The 14,998-nt window shown below is 55.5% G+C and overlaps 1 protein-coding gene across 1 annotated transcript; it reads left to right on the top strand.

Annotated features, from left to right (window-relative positions):
- The first annotated feature begins 6,234 nt into the window (after positions 1 to 6,234).
- LOC307112176 (uncharacterized protein) lies at positions 6,235 to 14,422 on the top strand. Its single transcript, XM_079792609.1, has 4 exons — positions 6,235 to 6,288; positions 8,426 to 9,425; positions 11,889 to 12,028; positions 13,660 to 14,422. The coding sequence occupies exons 1-4, from the start codon at positions 6,245 to 6,247 to the stop codon at positions 13,751 to 13,753; spliced, it is 1,278 nt and encodes a 425-aa protein (XP_079648735.1). The 5' UTR covers positions 6,235 to 6,244; the 3' UTR covers positions 13,754 to 14,422.
- Positions 14,423 to 14,998: the final 576 nt, after the last annotated feature.

Raw genomic sequence — 14,998 nt, 5'->3', positions numbered from 1 at the left:
CAGGGCACATTCTGAGTTGTTGGCTTGATCCCCAGTAGGGAGTGTAGGAGGCAGCCAATCAGTGTTTCTCTCTCATCAAGGTTTCCATTTCTCACCCTCTCCCTTCCTCTCTGGAATCAATAAAAACATATTTTAAAGAAATAAAATATAACATTTTTTTTAAAAGCTGCTCATGTGACTGCTGTGCGGCTGGGTTGCATCCCAGGATCCCCTCCAGACATCAGGTGCCTTTCCCAGGCACTGGATGGGGGGAGCAGGCCTGCAGCCCAGCCTCAGAGCCCCACATCCCTGCCTTTCTGGTGCCGCGTACCACAGGCTGAGATTTCTCCGAATTCTCTGAGACCCTCTGAATCACAACGTTTCCTTTGTGAGGTGGGAAAGGTGAGGAAGTGGATGTCAATTGAGGGACTGAAAGGCCCCGTTTTCTTGTTGTGGGTTTTGTGTTTTTGGGTTTCTTTAATCCTCAGCCAAGAATATTTTTTCATTGCTTTTCAGAAAGAGTGAAAAGGAAGCAGGAAGAGGGGAAAGGGAGAGGGAGAGAGAGAAAGACATTGAGGTCAGGGAGCGATATCGACTGGTTGCCTCCCACATGGGGCCGGGATCAAACCACCAACTAAGGTATGTGCTCTTGACCAGGAATTTAGCACGAGACCCTTTGTTCCCCAGGCTGGTGCTCTAATCACTGAGTGAAACCAGCCGAGCAGGGTAGCAGGGCTTTTGAGGTGCTCTCCCCCTCCACTTGCCCCTCTGGGAAATGGAAGAACTTTGTTGGTGCACCTCACTCAGTGGATTGCCATTTGTTTCCCCTCTTGAGGCCTGAGTGCACCAACACTCACCTTCCCACACTTAGAAGACACGGACTGAAAACAGACCTTCTGCCTCCTCGGGCTGGTCTGGGGGCTCAGGTTGAGAAGGTGAGGTCAGGCCCTAGATGGTTTGGCTCAGTGGTTAGAGTGTTGGACAGCCGACCAAAAGGTCGCAGGTTTGATTCCCCGTCAAGGGCCTGTCCCTGGGTTGAAGAAGGTGATGTGGGCAGTTGGAGGAGAGGCTGCCCAGTGCGGATGAGGCTGGGGCCTGTGCTCACACCCGGCGGAAAGGGGAAACCAGGTGGGACCGTGTGGCCTTTGGGGTGGAGATTCAGGCTCACCTGAAAAGTGTTTCAGGCTATGAAATGTTTCCTCAAAAAGTAACAGAAGATTGTCATGGACCCAACGTTCTGACAGAAGCGTTCTAATATTTTGCCCTCTTCGCATTAGATTTTATTTTAAGAAATAAGATGCTATCCCTCCTCACCCTCCACTCCCAAGGCTCACCTTCTTCGTGTGATACATGGATGGTGTGAGACTGAAATCCCTGGGGACAGTTAGGGAGCTCCCACACCGTGAGGAGCGCTGTCTGGTGTGAAGTCAGTGTCCTCCTTGAACTAGTGTGCCAGCAGCAGTGGTGTGTGAGTAAAGAGCTCGCTGCAGGGTGTGGCTGGGCTGGCTGAGGGGCCTGCCCGCCCCCCACCGACACGTGGTGGCTGAGGGTTAATAATGTCAGTGAGGTGGGTCAGCTGTGGGAGGGTTGGCCTAGGTCACAGGAGGGCGTGGCCTTGGGAGGTGGGTGCTCTTGGGGACCCCACAGCTGCTCCCTGCCCAGCCTCAGCAGCACCGACCCTCTGTGTCCCCCCAGGTGACCCACCACCAGGAGTGTCTGTTTGACCTGCAGAGGCTGGAGGTCCCAGAAATGGCCCTGGAGGAGCTGCAGTCCCTCTCGAGGAACATGGCGTTTCAGCTCAGGAGGCTGGTGGATGAGCGAGACAGTTGCAGGGAGGTGTGCTTGCGGGTGGCCCAGCAGCTGGGGGACAGGTGGGAGGGGTTTGGGCCTGGGGCCCTAGTTATGGGCCTGGCTCCTCATCCTGACTTCCTCTCAAGTTTGCACACTGTCTGTCCTCCTGGTCCATTTTCCTTGGGGGCAGGGCGACAGCACTTTTCCTGCAGGGCCCAGTCCCCTCTGTGACACCTGCGTGAGGACAGAAGTTGAGCTTGGGGGCCCTGCTCCATTCACTCGGCCCTGCTGTCTCAGTAAATGAATCCTCACGTTTTAAAAACTCCCCCACTTTTCTCCTGCCCCTCTCCTGGCATTGCAGTCTCAGCTGCCATCTTCTCTTTTACTTCTTTGATCTTTTGGTCATCCTTCAGAAAGTTGTAGTGCGGGCACTGTGCCAAGCACAGGAGCACGCTGGTTAGACCCCTCTGTGTGCCCTCTGTAGCTGATCGTGACCCTGACCCTGGAGCGGGACACCAGCAGCCGCCCCAGCGAGGACACGCAGCACCTGGCCATGGAGCTGGCAGACACCAAGGCCAGGCTGCGCAGAATCAGGCAGAAGCTGTGAGTCCCCCAGTGACCCCGTTCTTTCCGCCCTTGTGCCCCGTGTCACCACACCTGCGAGCACCTGTGGTTCACTGCCATGTGGGGCAGTAAACGGGGGCGCTCTCCCACGTGCCTGGGAGTGTCTGGGCTCTGCTTTGAGCTGGGTCCCTGTTGGGCCCTGGGTAGCCCGCTCCCTTCCCCCCACTCCCATCCCCTCCCCCCCCCCCCCGGCCTGCACAGCAGGGTTCTGCTGGGCCTTTAGGGCTCCTGCCAGCCCAGACATGGCAGGCTCAGAGCAGCAGCCTGCTGCTCACCCTCAGGCCCAGTGTGGGTGCTCTTGGCTGGAGGGAGGATGTGACTCTCCTGTCCTGTCCGGTGGGCCTGCTCCCCCTTTCCTGCAGCTGGTGATGGCACCATGCCTGGTATCTCGGGAGCTGCCCGCCTTCACCTCCCCGCCAGTGGGCCTCGCTGCCTGCCTGGCTGTGGGCTCCTTCCCTGTCCCGCACCCTCAGAGGAAAGCTCAGGTCTGTGGTGTGGTAAGAGCAGGCATTGGAAACTTAAAGCTCACCTTGGAGTTGGGTGTGTTTTTGCACCCCCGCATGCAGACGCCTTCCTCACGCCCAGAAGCCAGGTCCCCTCTCCTTCCCCGCTGGGGTCTCCCAGGTGGTGGGCTTTCGGGGTGCTTCTGAGGAAGCCCTCACCATGTCCTCCCATTGCCCCCAGGGAGGAGAAGACGGAGCAGCTGGCGGACACCAGCTGCTGCAGGAGGCCCTATGTGAGCGGGAGGCCTGTCCTGTGGGGGTGGCTGGGGGGCTAGGGCGCCCCAGTCACCATGGCCCCAGGTCCAGGAATGTGATCTGGGACCTCTCCTTCCCGCTCAAAGCAGCGCTGCCTGAGAGTCAGTTGTCCTGGGAGCTGCTGTGGGGTGACATGCTTCAGTGTCAGCATGTGGGGCTCCCCCTCGGGGGTCTGCACATGGACCAGCTTGGCCGCCCCTGGCTTCTCCTGGGGCTGCAGGGACTTGGGCCTTCCCCAGCCCCGAGGGTGCCCTGAGCCAGGTCCCCTGTGATGTGGAGTTGGTGCGGCTGGAGGCTGAGGGGGAGGAGGGTCCCCCAGGGGAGAAGGGTGTGCCCAGCTAATCCCAGCTCAGGGAATGCAGGTGTCAGCATTGGGGTCCCAGCTCCCCTGGGGATTCCTACTCCCTCTTCCTTTTCTCTCCAAACCAAGAACAAGGAGGGGAACGTTCACCACAGCTGCCGATTTTCAGGGCGTGCCTTACCTAGCTCCTCAGGCCTTTCCCTGTCAATGTCTCAAAGTCTGGGCTTCTGATTTTATTTTTTTACTTTTATCTTTAGAAACTGTTGAATATATGGAAGTGTACGGAATAGTATAGTGAAAGCCCCGTGTGCCCATCTCCTGCATCAGTACTTATCCATACTCTGCCATTCTTATGTCACCTTTACCTCTGACTCTTCATACTCCTTTTTAAGGTACAAGTGATGTACCTTAAATACGCAAATCTTAACTTTGCGTTTTTGCCAAATCAGGGCTGTGTGTGCATGTAATCAGCCAATGTGGGCTGAGCATCTGCCCAGGCAGATCGTGATTGAAATGGCCCGACAGGTACAGCGGGACCCAGAGCCTGGGGGAGGTGTGATGTGCACCGGACTCCAAGGCGGGGGAGAGAGAGGGAGAGATGCCTAAAGAGAGGCTCTCCCACACTTGGAGCAGCACAGGAGGGAACTGTCCACTTCCTGTGCGTGTGAGGCGGCCCTGCTGAGTACTTCCCTTGCCTCTGCCTCAGCAAGACGCTAGGCAAACGCTGGGGCTTCCCTGGGAGCAGCTGAGGTGCAGGGAGTTGGCATCTCAGGGACCAGGGAGGGCGTTGAGCCTGCGGAGCCTGCTGAGGGCGCCTGCTGATGCTGTGAGCGTGGGGGCGGTGATGTTCATTTACTCGCTCACCCAGTGCTTCCTGTGGACTCTGGAGCCTCCTTTCTCCACCCAGATCCCAATCCTTCCGGGGTGCCGAGACGTCTGCTCCTATCAGGCCCTCGTTCCTTCCAGCCAGAATGAGCATCTTCTGCCTCTTGGCATCTCCATCTCTGCCTCCTCCTCACACATCCTGTGTTCAGGAGACGCTTTGTGAGCACCCACTGGGCGCGTGGTGCTGTCTGACGTGGTGGGAATGCACCCAGCTGACTAATGATGAGAGCCTCCTGTGAGGCCCACCCCTCCCCAGGCGCTGCAGGCCTTACCCTCAATGCCCTATGGTAACTGTGTGGATATATTCTTATGTCTGTTCACATGGGAAGGTTTGTGCAGGTGGCATTTGACTGGTCTGTAGGAGGAGTTCATTGCTCTGCCTGTAGCTCCTTGTTTGATGGACCTACTGTGTGACTCAGTAGATTTTGCTGGTTAGACAGAGAGCTGGAGGCGCTTGGTCTGTCTGCAGAAGGGCTGCAGGTTGGAGGTGGAGGTGCCTGGAACACAGGCCGGTGGCTCTGTATTCATTTCACCTGACACTTGACTGGGACACTCGCTCCTTCGTTTCCCTGGCACATGTACTGCGTGGCAAGCCTCGTACCCGGATTCATGGGCAGTAGGACTCGCAGTTTCTGCCCTGCAGCAGGGTGCTTACTAATGGTTGCCATATGCTTGATCCGTGTGCTTTCCCAAGACACAACAGGGAAGCAGGAGGTGGGGACCCTAATGGTCCATGGCCCTGTTTGTCAAACTTTGATAAGAAAGATCGCTGCCCTGAAAGCCAGGCAGAGCCCCCACCCCGACCTTCCATTTCCCACGTCCCGTGGCTAAAGGCCACACGAAGGAACGTTTGTCTTCCAACAGCCGCCCCAGCAGGTGTCTGAGTCTGAGTCCCCACAAGTCTTGGCTCCAGGCAGATGGTACAAGCACAGCTGATATGGGGCAGGCAGGTGGGGATGGTGGGCTGCAGACAGAGGCTGAAACCCTGGAACCTGGGTGGTCTCTGCCAGCCTGTCTCTGGGTGTGGACAACTCAGGAAGGGGGTCTGGACAGGGATTTGCCTGCACAGGGAAGATTGAGAGGATGACTCAGTCTCCACCTTGGACCTGGGGAGGCTCCTGAGTCACACTGAACAGGGAAGGTTCCTGCAGGAGGAGGAACAGCCTAGGGCTGGTCAGGGGCTCCCTCTTGTGCTCTGCTGCCCTCCAGAGAGGGCTGTGCGGGACCCTCTACAGACTGAGACAGGAAGGAAATAAAAGCCCGAGCTGAGGGGAGGCTGTGGGAGAGAGAGGGCAAGGGCTGGACTGGGGGTGCCTTTAGGAGCAGGGTGTGTGTATGAGCAACTGCCCCTGGAGGCTGCTTGGGCCGCACAGGCAAACCACTGGCCCCCACGCTGCCTGGCTCAGGGCAGGGAGAGTCGTGTTCTGAGCTGGGGCGGAGGGCTCACCCTGGTGCCTGGTGAGCGGGATCAGCTCTTATGGGCGGTGGAATTCTGCTGTATGTGCGGTGGTTTCTTTGAGAAGGGCGTGGAGTTCAGAAAGCGGTTTTGTTCCCAGTGGGATAAAGGAGGGAGGCTGCTTTGACAGGGACTGGAAGGGACCATGGAGACACGTCGGGTGGAGGAGGGGAATTGGCTCCTGGGCTGGAGGAGACCCCCGGAGCTGGCCCAGTGTCTGCCCCTTCTCTCTGTCCAGCCCCGCCCCCTACCTATCCCCCTCTCCCTCAGCTCTACAGAGAGAAGCCGCTCACCCAGGCTTGGCAGTCTCCCTGGTGTCCATTGCTAGCGGGTGTGTTTCCCTTCAACAGCTACAAGGACAAGCTCCAACATGAGGCGGCGCTGGAGCAGCTGAGGAGGCTCTTGAACTCCGAGCGGGAGGCTCTGCAGCAGGAGCAGAGGACGAGCGCCATGGCCGCTGAGGAGAACCAGAGGCTGCAGGGAGAGCTGGACAGGTAACCATCAGGCCCCCTGCAGCGCCTCTGCCAGAATGTCATTCACACCCACTCACTCAGCACCCGCTGAGCTGAGCTCAAGGGAGACCCCTGGTGATGGTGCATCTTTACCAACCCTGCCCTGGTAACAGCTGGTGGTAAGAAGGTAGAGGGGACTCGAGCTGGTGGCTGGAAGGAAGGACTCAGGAAGCTGGCATGGGGCATTGTCTAGGTCTGGATTACCTCCCCTCCCACATTTATGGTGCCAATGACTGTTGGGCATGGGCACCTGCATCCTCTAACACCAGCGCTCCCTGAGGGAGAGAGGCTCTGTCCTCAGCACTCACCCATTCCCATTTGTGAATTCACCTCCTCGCCGAAATCTACTGGTTACCCCCAAATTGGTGCCCGTGGCCTTTCACGGATATGCCCAGTTTGGGAGATGCTGGAGTCGCCTGATGTGCACATTTGCAGCTGAGGTTGAACAAGGCCTTTGACCCCGGCCTTCTTACAGCTCTCACAAAGGAGCGTCCTCTCCGTGGTCCATTGAGTGCCATGTTGTTCTATTTGTGCTCTGTGGGGGCGATTTCCTCGTATGAAGTGGCCCCCAAATGGAGTGCTGAAACACTGTCTAGTGTTCCCCCGTGCAAGGCTGCGCTGGGCCTCACGGGGAATATACGAGTGGCACACAAGGGTCATTCGGGCCCAGGTATGGTGCTGTTGGCTGTGAGTGTATTACATGAGGCGTCTTTATGTCTTATCAGTAGACAAAATGTGGCCAGAGACTCCCAGGAACCGGTGAGAACAGTGTATATACTACCGGTGGCTGGATAGAACAGTATACTGGGAATCATGAGAATTAGCTGAGCTATTGTTATCCTTTAAGAAAACCACAGCAACAGAGGAGGAAACAGGCTCAGGGAGATGACACAACTTGTTCAAGGTCAATGCTCCTAGTTAGTGGCACAGGCAGGATTCAAATCCAGGTCTTGCCTCAACGCAGAGGCGGGATCATATGAAGCCTTCCTTGGCACAGCCCTGATTTAACATGTGTTGTGGGGCTGTAAACTCAGCTGCCTGCAGTGGCCGGGCAGGTCCAGCAGGCGGGGAAGGAGAGTCAGCGATAGACCAGGCCCTGGGAGAACACACCCAGGCTGTCAGCTGGGAGGCAGGCCAGGCTGCAGGTCATCTTTCTTTATGCTTTTTTTTTCCCCCTGAGGAAAAGATATCTGAATGTTGATGTGAAACTTAAAATTTTTGAATGCCGATAAACTACTTACTTTGTTTGTTTGTTTGTTTGTTTAAAAAAAAAAAGCTGCTTGTTTGGGCGGGACAGAGGACCAGGATGACCTGGAAACATTTTTGAGGCCGGGGACCCTTAAACCTAAACCCGGGAGTATTCACAGGACAACAACGGAGGAATCTTTTCATCTTTTTCTGTTTGCTTTCTTTATGTTATTTTATTTTTTGTAGTTGTCTTTATTGGAGAGACATCAGTTAATAGAACCATACACACTTTAAAATGAAATAAAATAAATGTTAAAATTTCTTTTAAAAAGCTGTGTGGGCCAAACTTCACACACCTCTGTTCAAATTGAGTCCATGAGCCTCTGGTCTTAGGAGCTTTTTGGTCTAAATCTTCCCCCAGGAATCCCAGTCGGGTTCTGATGATGATGATGATGATGATGGTGATCATTTCAGTGAGTTTACGTAACACTGCAGAATCTCCTATTTTATTTATCTCAGGTGTTGAAATTAGAAAGGGGCTTGGAATTGGGGAGAAGAGCTGGGCATAGAGTCTTAGAGCAAAGAAGTTCTGATTCAGTGTTTAAGTGTTTGAATCAAAGAACCCTTTTTCCAAGTAGGCAGCTGGGCCAAAGCCTCCCATAGAAAGGCCTTCTACAGGGATGCTCTGTGGAAGTGGTGTCCGAGCCTGCCTGTCCTGTCTCCCCCAGCCCACAGTGTGGTACCTGGGGTAGCCTCCTAGAACCCTAATGAAAACAGTTTGAAAACTGCTGATTTTGTTCAACCCTTCATTAACGAGTGAAAAACAAAACACTGAGGCCCAGAGAGGCTGTGGTTTTGATTAAGGTTGCACAACTGGGGCAGAGCCTAGGAGTGCTCCTCAGCCCTCTGCCCTGTGTCTCTCCACCCCCAGGGCCCATTTCCTGCACCAGCAGCTGCAGCGGGAGCAGGAGGAGCTGCAGACCCACACCAAGAAGCTGCAAACCACCCTGAACGACAAGCAGCTGGAGATGAACTGCTGGCAGGACCAGTGCAACTGGCTGAGGGGGGAGCAGGAGGAGCTGCAGATCTACACCCAGGTGCTGCAAACGTCCTTGAATGACAGGCAGCTGGAGATGAACCGCTGGCAGGCCCGGTACAAGGAGCTGAAGGGGGAGCAGGAGCAGCTACAAACCCTCACCAAGGAGCTGCAAACCAACCTGAAAGACAAGCAGCTGGAGGTGAAGCACTGGCAGGCCCGGTACAAGGGGCTGAAGGGGGAGCAGGAGCAGTTACAAACTCTCACCAAGGAGCTGCAAGCCAAGGAGCTGTATGCCGACACCAAGGAGCTGCAAACTTCCCTGAAGGATATGCAGCTGGAGGCAAACCGCTGGCAGGCCCTGTATGAGGGACTGAAAGGGGAGCAGGAGCAGCTGCAGACCCACACCAAGAAGCTGCAAACCAACCTGAAAGACAGGCAGCTGGAGGTGAACCGCTGGCAGGCCCGGTACAAGGGGCTGAAGCGGGAGCAGGAGAAGCTGCAAGCCCTCACCATGGAGCAGCAAGCCCTTAGCAAGGAGCTGTACGCCCAGGCCAAGGAGATGCAAACCTCCCTAAAGGACACACAGCTGGAGGTGATTCACTGGCAGGCCCTGTATGAGGGACTGAAAGGGGGGCAGGAGGAGCTGCAGACCCACACCAAGGAGCTGCAAGCCTCCCTGAACGACACACAGCTGGAGGTGAACCGCTGGCAGGCCCAGTGCAAGGGTCTGAAGGGGGAGCAGGAGGAGCTGCAGACCCACACCAAGAAGCTGCAAACCTCCCTGAACGACAGGCAGCTGGAGGTAAACTGCTGGCAGGCGCAGTGCAACTGGCTGAGGGAGGAGCTCCAGAGCATGGACATCTCGCTGACGGAGCTGGACAACCACTGCCAGGTGAGGCCTGGGGCTGGAGGGCACAGCACCCTGGATGGGCCTTTTCCCTGGGCTGACGCCTTGGGCTCAGCCTGGTCTGAATGAGTCCTCATTGGCATCTCTGCTCAAAGGGTGTGTGTGAATGTCACACAGGGGCGGAGGGGAAGCCAGAGGCTTGTGGCTGGGATGAACACCATGACTGGCAGCGGTGTGCTACAGAACACCTTTCACCGGATCTTTGCTTTTTGCAGGGTCGGGGCGGTACATGGAAACAGCCGAGTACCGTTTTATTTCCATCCTCTCGGCTAAGCACTCTGCTCTCTGTGTCATCTCATTTAATTCTCGCAATGATCTGTGAGCTGGGTTCCCATTCTTGTCCTTCTGAAGTAGCGGTTTGGAACTCCATTTGTATGAAGCCAAAACTGGGGACTTTCCTGCTCACCAACTGCGATGATATTCTAGAGCAGGAGCTGGCCAGCCTCAGCCCCAAATTCAGGTCCAGCCCCACGCCTGCTTGTGTCAGGCTGTGAACCAAGGATAGCTTCCACAGTGTTTAATGGTTGGGGAAAATCAAAAGTAGGATGATATTTGGTGGCAAGTGAAAGTGATATGAAATTTAAAAGCCCGTGTCTTCGAGTAAAGACTTTTGGGTTGTTATTTAAACACAGCCACACCCAGGCCTGTACATTGTATCTCCGGCCCTTTCCTGCCGTAGTAACAGAGTTGAACAGTTGCAGCAGAGACCACTGTGGGCCTGGAAAGCCTCACAGATTTAGTGCCTCGGTCTTGACAGGAACAGCGTGCCAACCCTGCCTAGAGCAGAGATGTCCAACAGGAATATAATGCAGGCCAGCACATGTAATACTCAACTTTATAGTAGCCATATTCAAAAGTAAGAGGAGACAGTGGGATTAATGGAATGGTCTATTTTATTTAACTACTAAAGGCCCAGTACATGAAATTCGTGCATAGGGGAGTGTCCCTCAGCCCAGCCTGCACCCTCTCTATTCTGGGACCGCTTGAGGGATGCCCAACTGCCCGTTTAGGCCCGATGCCACTGGGCAGATGGGCATCCCTCTCACAATCCAGGACTGCTGGCTCCCAAAGGCTTGCCTGCCTGCCTGGCTGATTGCCCCTAACTGCTTCTGCCTGCCAGCCTGATCACCCCCTAACCACTCCCCTGCCAGCCTGATCTATGCCTAACTGCTTCCCTGACAGCCCAATTGCCCCCAATTGCCCTTCCCTGTCAACCTGGTCACCCCTAACTGCCCTCCCCTGATGGACTGGTTACCCCTCACTGTCCTCCCCTGCAGGCCTGGTCGCCCCCAACTGCCCTCCCCTGCTGACCTGGTCACACCTAACTGCCCTCCCTTGCCAGCCTAATCCCCCCCTAACCATTCCCCTGACAGCCTGATCTATGCCTAACTGCTCCCCTGACCGCCCAATTGTCCCTAACTGCCCTCCCCTGAAGGCCTGGTTGCCCCCAACTGCCCTCCCCTGCTGACCTGGTCACCCCTAATTGCCCTCCCTTGCCAGTCTGGTCGCCTCTATCTGCCCTCCTTGCCGGCCTGGTCGCCCCCCCCCCCAACTGCCCTACCCTGCAGGCCTGGTCGCCCCAAACTGCCCTCCTCTGCAGGCCTGGTCCCCCCCAACTGCCCTCACCTGCAGGCCTGGGTTCCCCCCAACTGTCCTTCTCTGCAGGCCTGGTACCCCCAACTGCCCTCATCTGCTGGCCCGATCACTCTTAACTGCCCTCCCCTGCAGGCCTGATCTCCCCCAAAACTGCCCTCCCCTGCAGGTCTGGTCCCTCCCAACTGCCCTCCCCTGCTGGCCATCTTGTGGCGGCCATCTTGTGTCCACATGGGGGCTGCCATCTTGTGTGTGGAATGATGGTCAATTTGCATATTACTCTTTTATTAGATAGGATTATATCTAAAATGTCACATGAAACTCCAAAAGTTTATTAGTGGGATTTTTAAAATGGTTTTTTTACTGATTTTTTGAGAGAAACATCAATCAGCTGCCCCTTCATGCCCTCTACTGGGGAATGAAGCCTGCAACCCAGCCATGTATCTTGATCAGGAATTAAACTGCTGATTACTTGGTGCATGGATTGACAACCAACCAACTGAGCCACAGCGTCGGGCAGCTTATTAATGATATATTTTACATTAGTGTTTAATTGTTAATAAGACCTCAGAACCTATTATGTATTTTGCACTTATGGCCCGTCTCAGCTCAGACTGGCTGCGTTTTCAGTGCTCAGCGGCCACATGTGGCCACTGGCTGCCTGATTGGAAGGTGCAGTGGCAGAAGGCTTGTCTGTCTCCATGGCATTGGCCGCATTGATCATTCCAGCTGACACAGACAATACCAAAGAGGCCATCTTTGTGCATGTGGCCTGTTTCTTCTTTTGGAAGTAGATTCCCAGCAGTGGAATCACGGAGCGTGTGGTGTTTGAGACATTGTCCATCTGTGTTTTAGCGGCTCTCCAGTCTCAAGGGGAAGTTGGAGAGAGAAAATCGTCACCTCCAGTGCCAAGTCCACTTGTTGAATGAGCAGAACCAGAGGCTTCTCCAGGAGGACGTGGAGGACAAGGACCAGCACCACCAGGAGCAGCAGCAGTACGTGGGAGGGGTGTGGGCTGATGTTCACCCTTCAACAGAGGGGGCGTGGCTTCCAGCTCCAGGACTAGACCGTGCCCTCTGGGCAGCAGAGAACCCCCTGGGTGCAGTGGTGTACCCAGGGCAAGGGGACAGACCATCTTACCAGTGCATCCTTCACTCACTTCCCCTGGAATGGTTCTAGATTTCTGCAAGTAGGAGTGGTTGGCTTTGTTGGCTTTTCAGAGACGCTGCCCCCTGCCTGACGTTTCTTAATCTGTTCTTGGGATGCTCTGATGATGGTTTTGCATGGAAAGTATCTGCAGGGGGCCAGGGAGTGGGCAGGCTTCCTGAGCCTGCTCTAAGCTGAGACTTCCCCAGCTTTAGGATAGCTGGGCCATGAGTTTGTGGGGTTGGGGGTCGGCCGTGGGAACAGAATAACACTGACTAGAAGAACAGAGGCCGAGCCAAGAGCGCTGGGAGCAGAGCAGGTCAGGAGCCAAGGGCCCAGTGGTTAGCAAGCGATCACTTTTCACGGGGGCGCACTTCGCGGTGAACTCGCAGGAAAGCCCTCGGATTAGGTGGGGCCTGGGCACCTTATGACCTAAGGAGCCTGAGCAGCTGCCTCGATGCCGAGGACTCACTTTCAAGCAAGGAAAGCAGGGGTCTGAGCTGTCAAGTCCACATGGGTGAGGAGAGGCAGGAAGAGGACCGAAGCCGGCGGCCCAGTGGGGGACGCTGTACAGAGAGCACTGCGTGCACGGCTCCTAGACGCACAGAATGAAAGCATGCCAAGCCGTCTGCTTCAGGAAGGCCAGGCTCCCTCTCCCAGGAGCAAGGGTGTCCTCTGGCAGCCCAAGGTTTAAGAGGTGTCTCTCTGGTCCTTTCTGTGTTTTTGAAAATGTGAACTGACTTCCCACACTTAGAAATTAAGAGATTTTGCTTCAGAGCCGGAGCTTCTGGAGCCTTCGGGAAAGGCAATCAGAAGCTCCGCCACATGGACAGCGGGGCTCCGATTGCAGGCCCTGCATTAGGTCCCACGTGGCACCGTGCACTCGGCCTCGCCGCAGGCCCCACCCCCCTCCGGTCCTCCCAGGCAGCTCTGCTCCTTATCTTCTCTGTCTGGCCCCCGAAAGGCTTTGAGTTTCCTTCCCTGGAAGTGTGAGCAGAAGCCCAACATTGCAGTGGGTCCAGGTCGGAGGTCTGACTTTGCTAAAGTGACCTTTTTCACCTGATGCCCGTCTAACTCACAGAGGGAAGACCCCCCCCCCCACTCCACACCACTGAAGGCATCGTTGGTCTGCACCCCCAGGAGCTAGCCTAGCCCTGTGTCCGACCCGAGTGCCCAACACCCTGAGCTGACCTGGCCGGAATCCTCAGGGTTCCCCAGTTTGAGTTTCAGATGGTTCGGGGTCTGCTCTCCTGACAGACAGCCTGATCCTAGGTGTTCAGGCGGTCCCCTCGATGTGCTAGGCATCCTGGACCCACGTCACCTGCTTCCACCCCCATATTCCCAACTTGGTGGTCATGGTGGCCATGAGCACTGTGATGTCTGAGTCCCAGAAACACACCAGTTCCTTCTGGGCCAGGTCCCAGGCGGGGCTGATGAGTCAATTTTAAAAACCAGATTGTTTCTCTCTCTCCTCTATTAGAGACAAAGTAAATGACTTACAGAGACAAAATGAAAGACTGGGAGAAAAAAGCATGGCTCAGCACAAGTTCCATGATCCAGCGCCAAAGAAGTGAGTTGATCTAAGCGTCAGTAACTTACACACGGAACAGAAGCTTGCTCTTTCACGAGTAGGGAAGCTGTAGCATCTAGAGCAGTGACCAGTTTGTTGGGCCCGTACCTTCCGCTGTATGGCAGCTGCCCTGTGTGCAGGTCCCTCCCAGCACGGAACAAATTTAGTCTCTTTCGGTCCCACCCTCCTTACTCAGGGTTATCCTATGAGGGACGGTGAAGGCCAGCTGGCCAGGAGCCTGTTTAAGGGGCAGAGAGTCTGGGCTTTTAGAGCAACTAAAGCAGGCGTATCAGGTTTGGTCTCAAGATTGCAGGACCTAGAAAAGCATGTTTCTGTTTTGGGAAGGAAGCTTGGCTCAGACGCCTGGACCCGCATCCCCGTCTTCAAGCACAGGAACCTTTTGTTCGGACCTCCATTCCTCTGGGTCCACTGGACCCCCAAGGGCAGGTTCACAAACAAGTTCCCTTCTGCAGAGAGCAGCAGCCCCGGTGGTGTGCCGGCTGGGTCCCCGAGACTGCCGGCCTCTCTCCAGCAGCAGGGCTTCCCCTGGGCCCGGGCCTGAGCCCAGGAGCTGGACTTCCCATTGTCCTGTCCCAGCCCAGCCTTGAGGTCAAATCCCCATGAATCCGGCAGGGCCTCTCTGTAGAAATCACAGAACCACAGAATTTCAGAACCTCCGCCTGACCCTGCTGTTGACAGGGAAATTGAGGCACCGATGAGGAAATGGAGTGGCTTGTGTAAGCACAGTGCTGTTTCGTGGCAGAGCCAGGATCAGAACCCAGCTGTGGTCCTTGTGACATTAGAATGCCTCATATCCTGTGAGCTGCAATGTATTACCTTTACATTCACTGTTTTTATTTATTTACTTATTTTTTTAATCCTCACCCGAGGATATTTTTCCCATTGATTTTTAGAAGAGAGTAGAAGGGAGGGAGGGAGGTGAGGGAGGTATGAGAAGGGGAGAGAGAGAGAGAGAGAGAGAGAGAGAGAGAGAGAGAGACATCGATGTGAGAGAGAGACATCAATTGGTTTCCATCTGCACATACCTCGACCGGGGCCGGGGATCGAACCTGCAACCCAGGTATGTGCCCTTGACGGGGGAATCAAACCCACCACCCTTCAGTGCTCAGGCCGACACTCCAACCACCAGGCTCCCGCCCAGGTTCACTGTTTCTACTTGAAGCAGCCCATTCTCCTGCCCTCTTCCCCTCACCCAGACTCCTCAATGCCGGGAACAGCCAGAGTATAC

Source organism: Cnephaeus nilssonii (assembly GCF_951640355.1).
Source record: "Cnephaeus nilssonii genome assembly, chromosome: 15".
In the NCBI taxonomy this organism is placed as follows: domain Eukaryota; kingdom Metazoa; phylum Chordata; class Mammalia; order Chiroptera; family Vespertilionidae; genus Cnephaeus; species Cnephaeus nilssonii.
The sequence above is the reverse complement of the archived record's forward strand: the minus strand, read 5'-3'. Positions and strand labels throughout refer to the sequence as shown.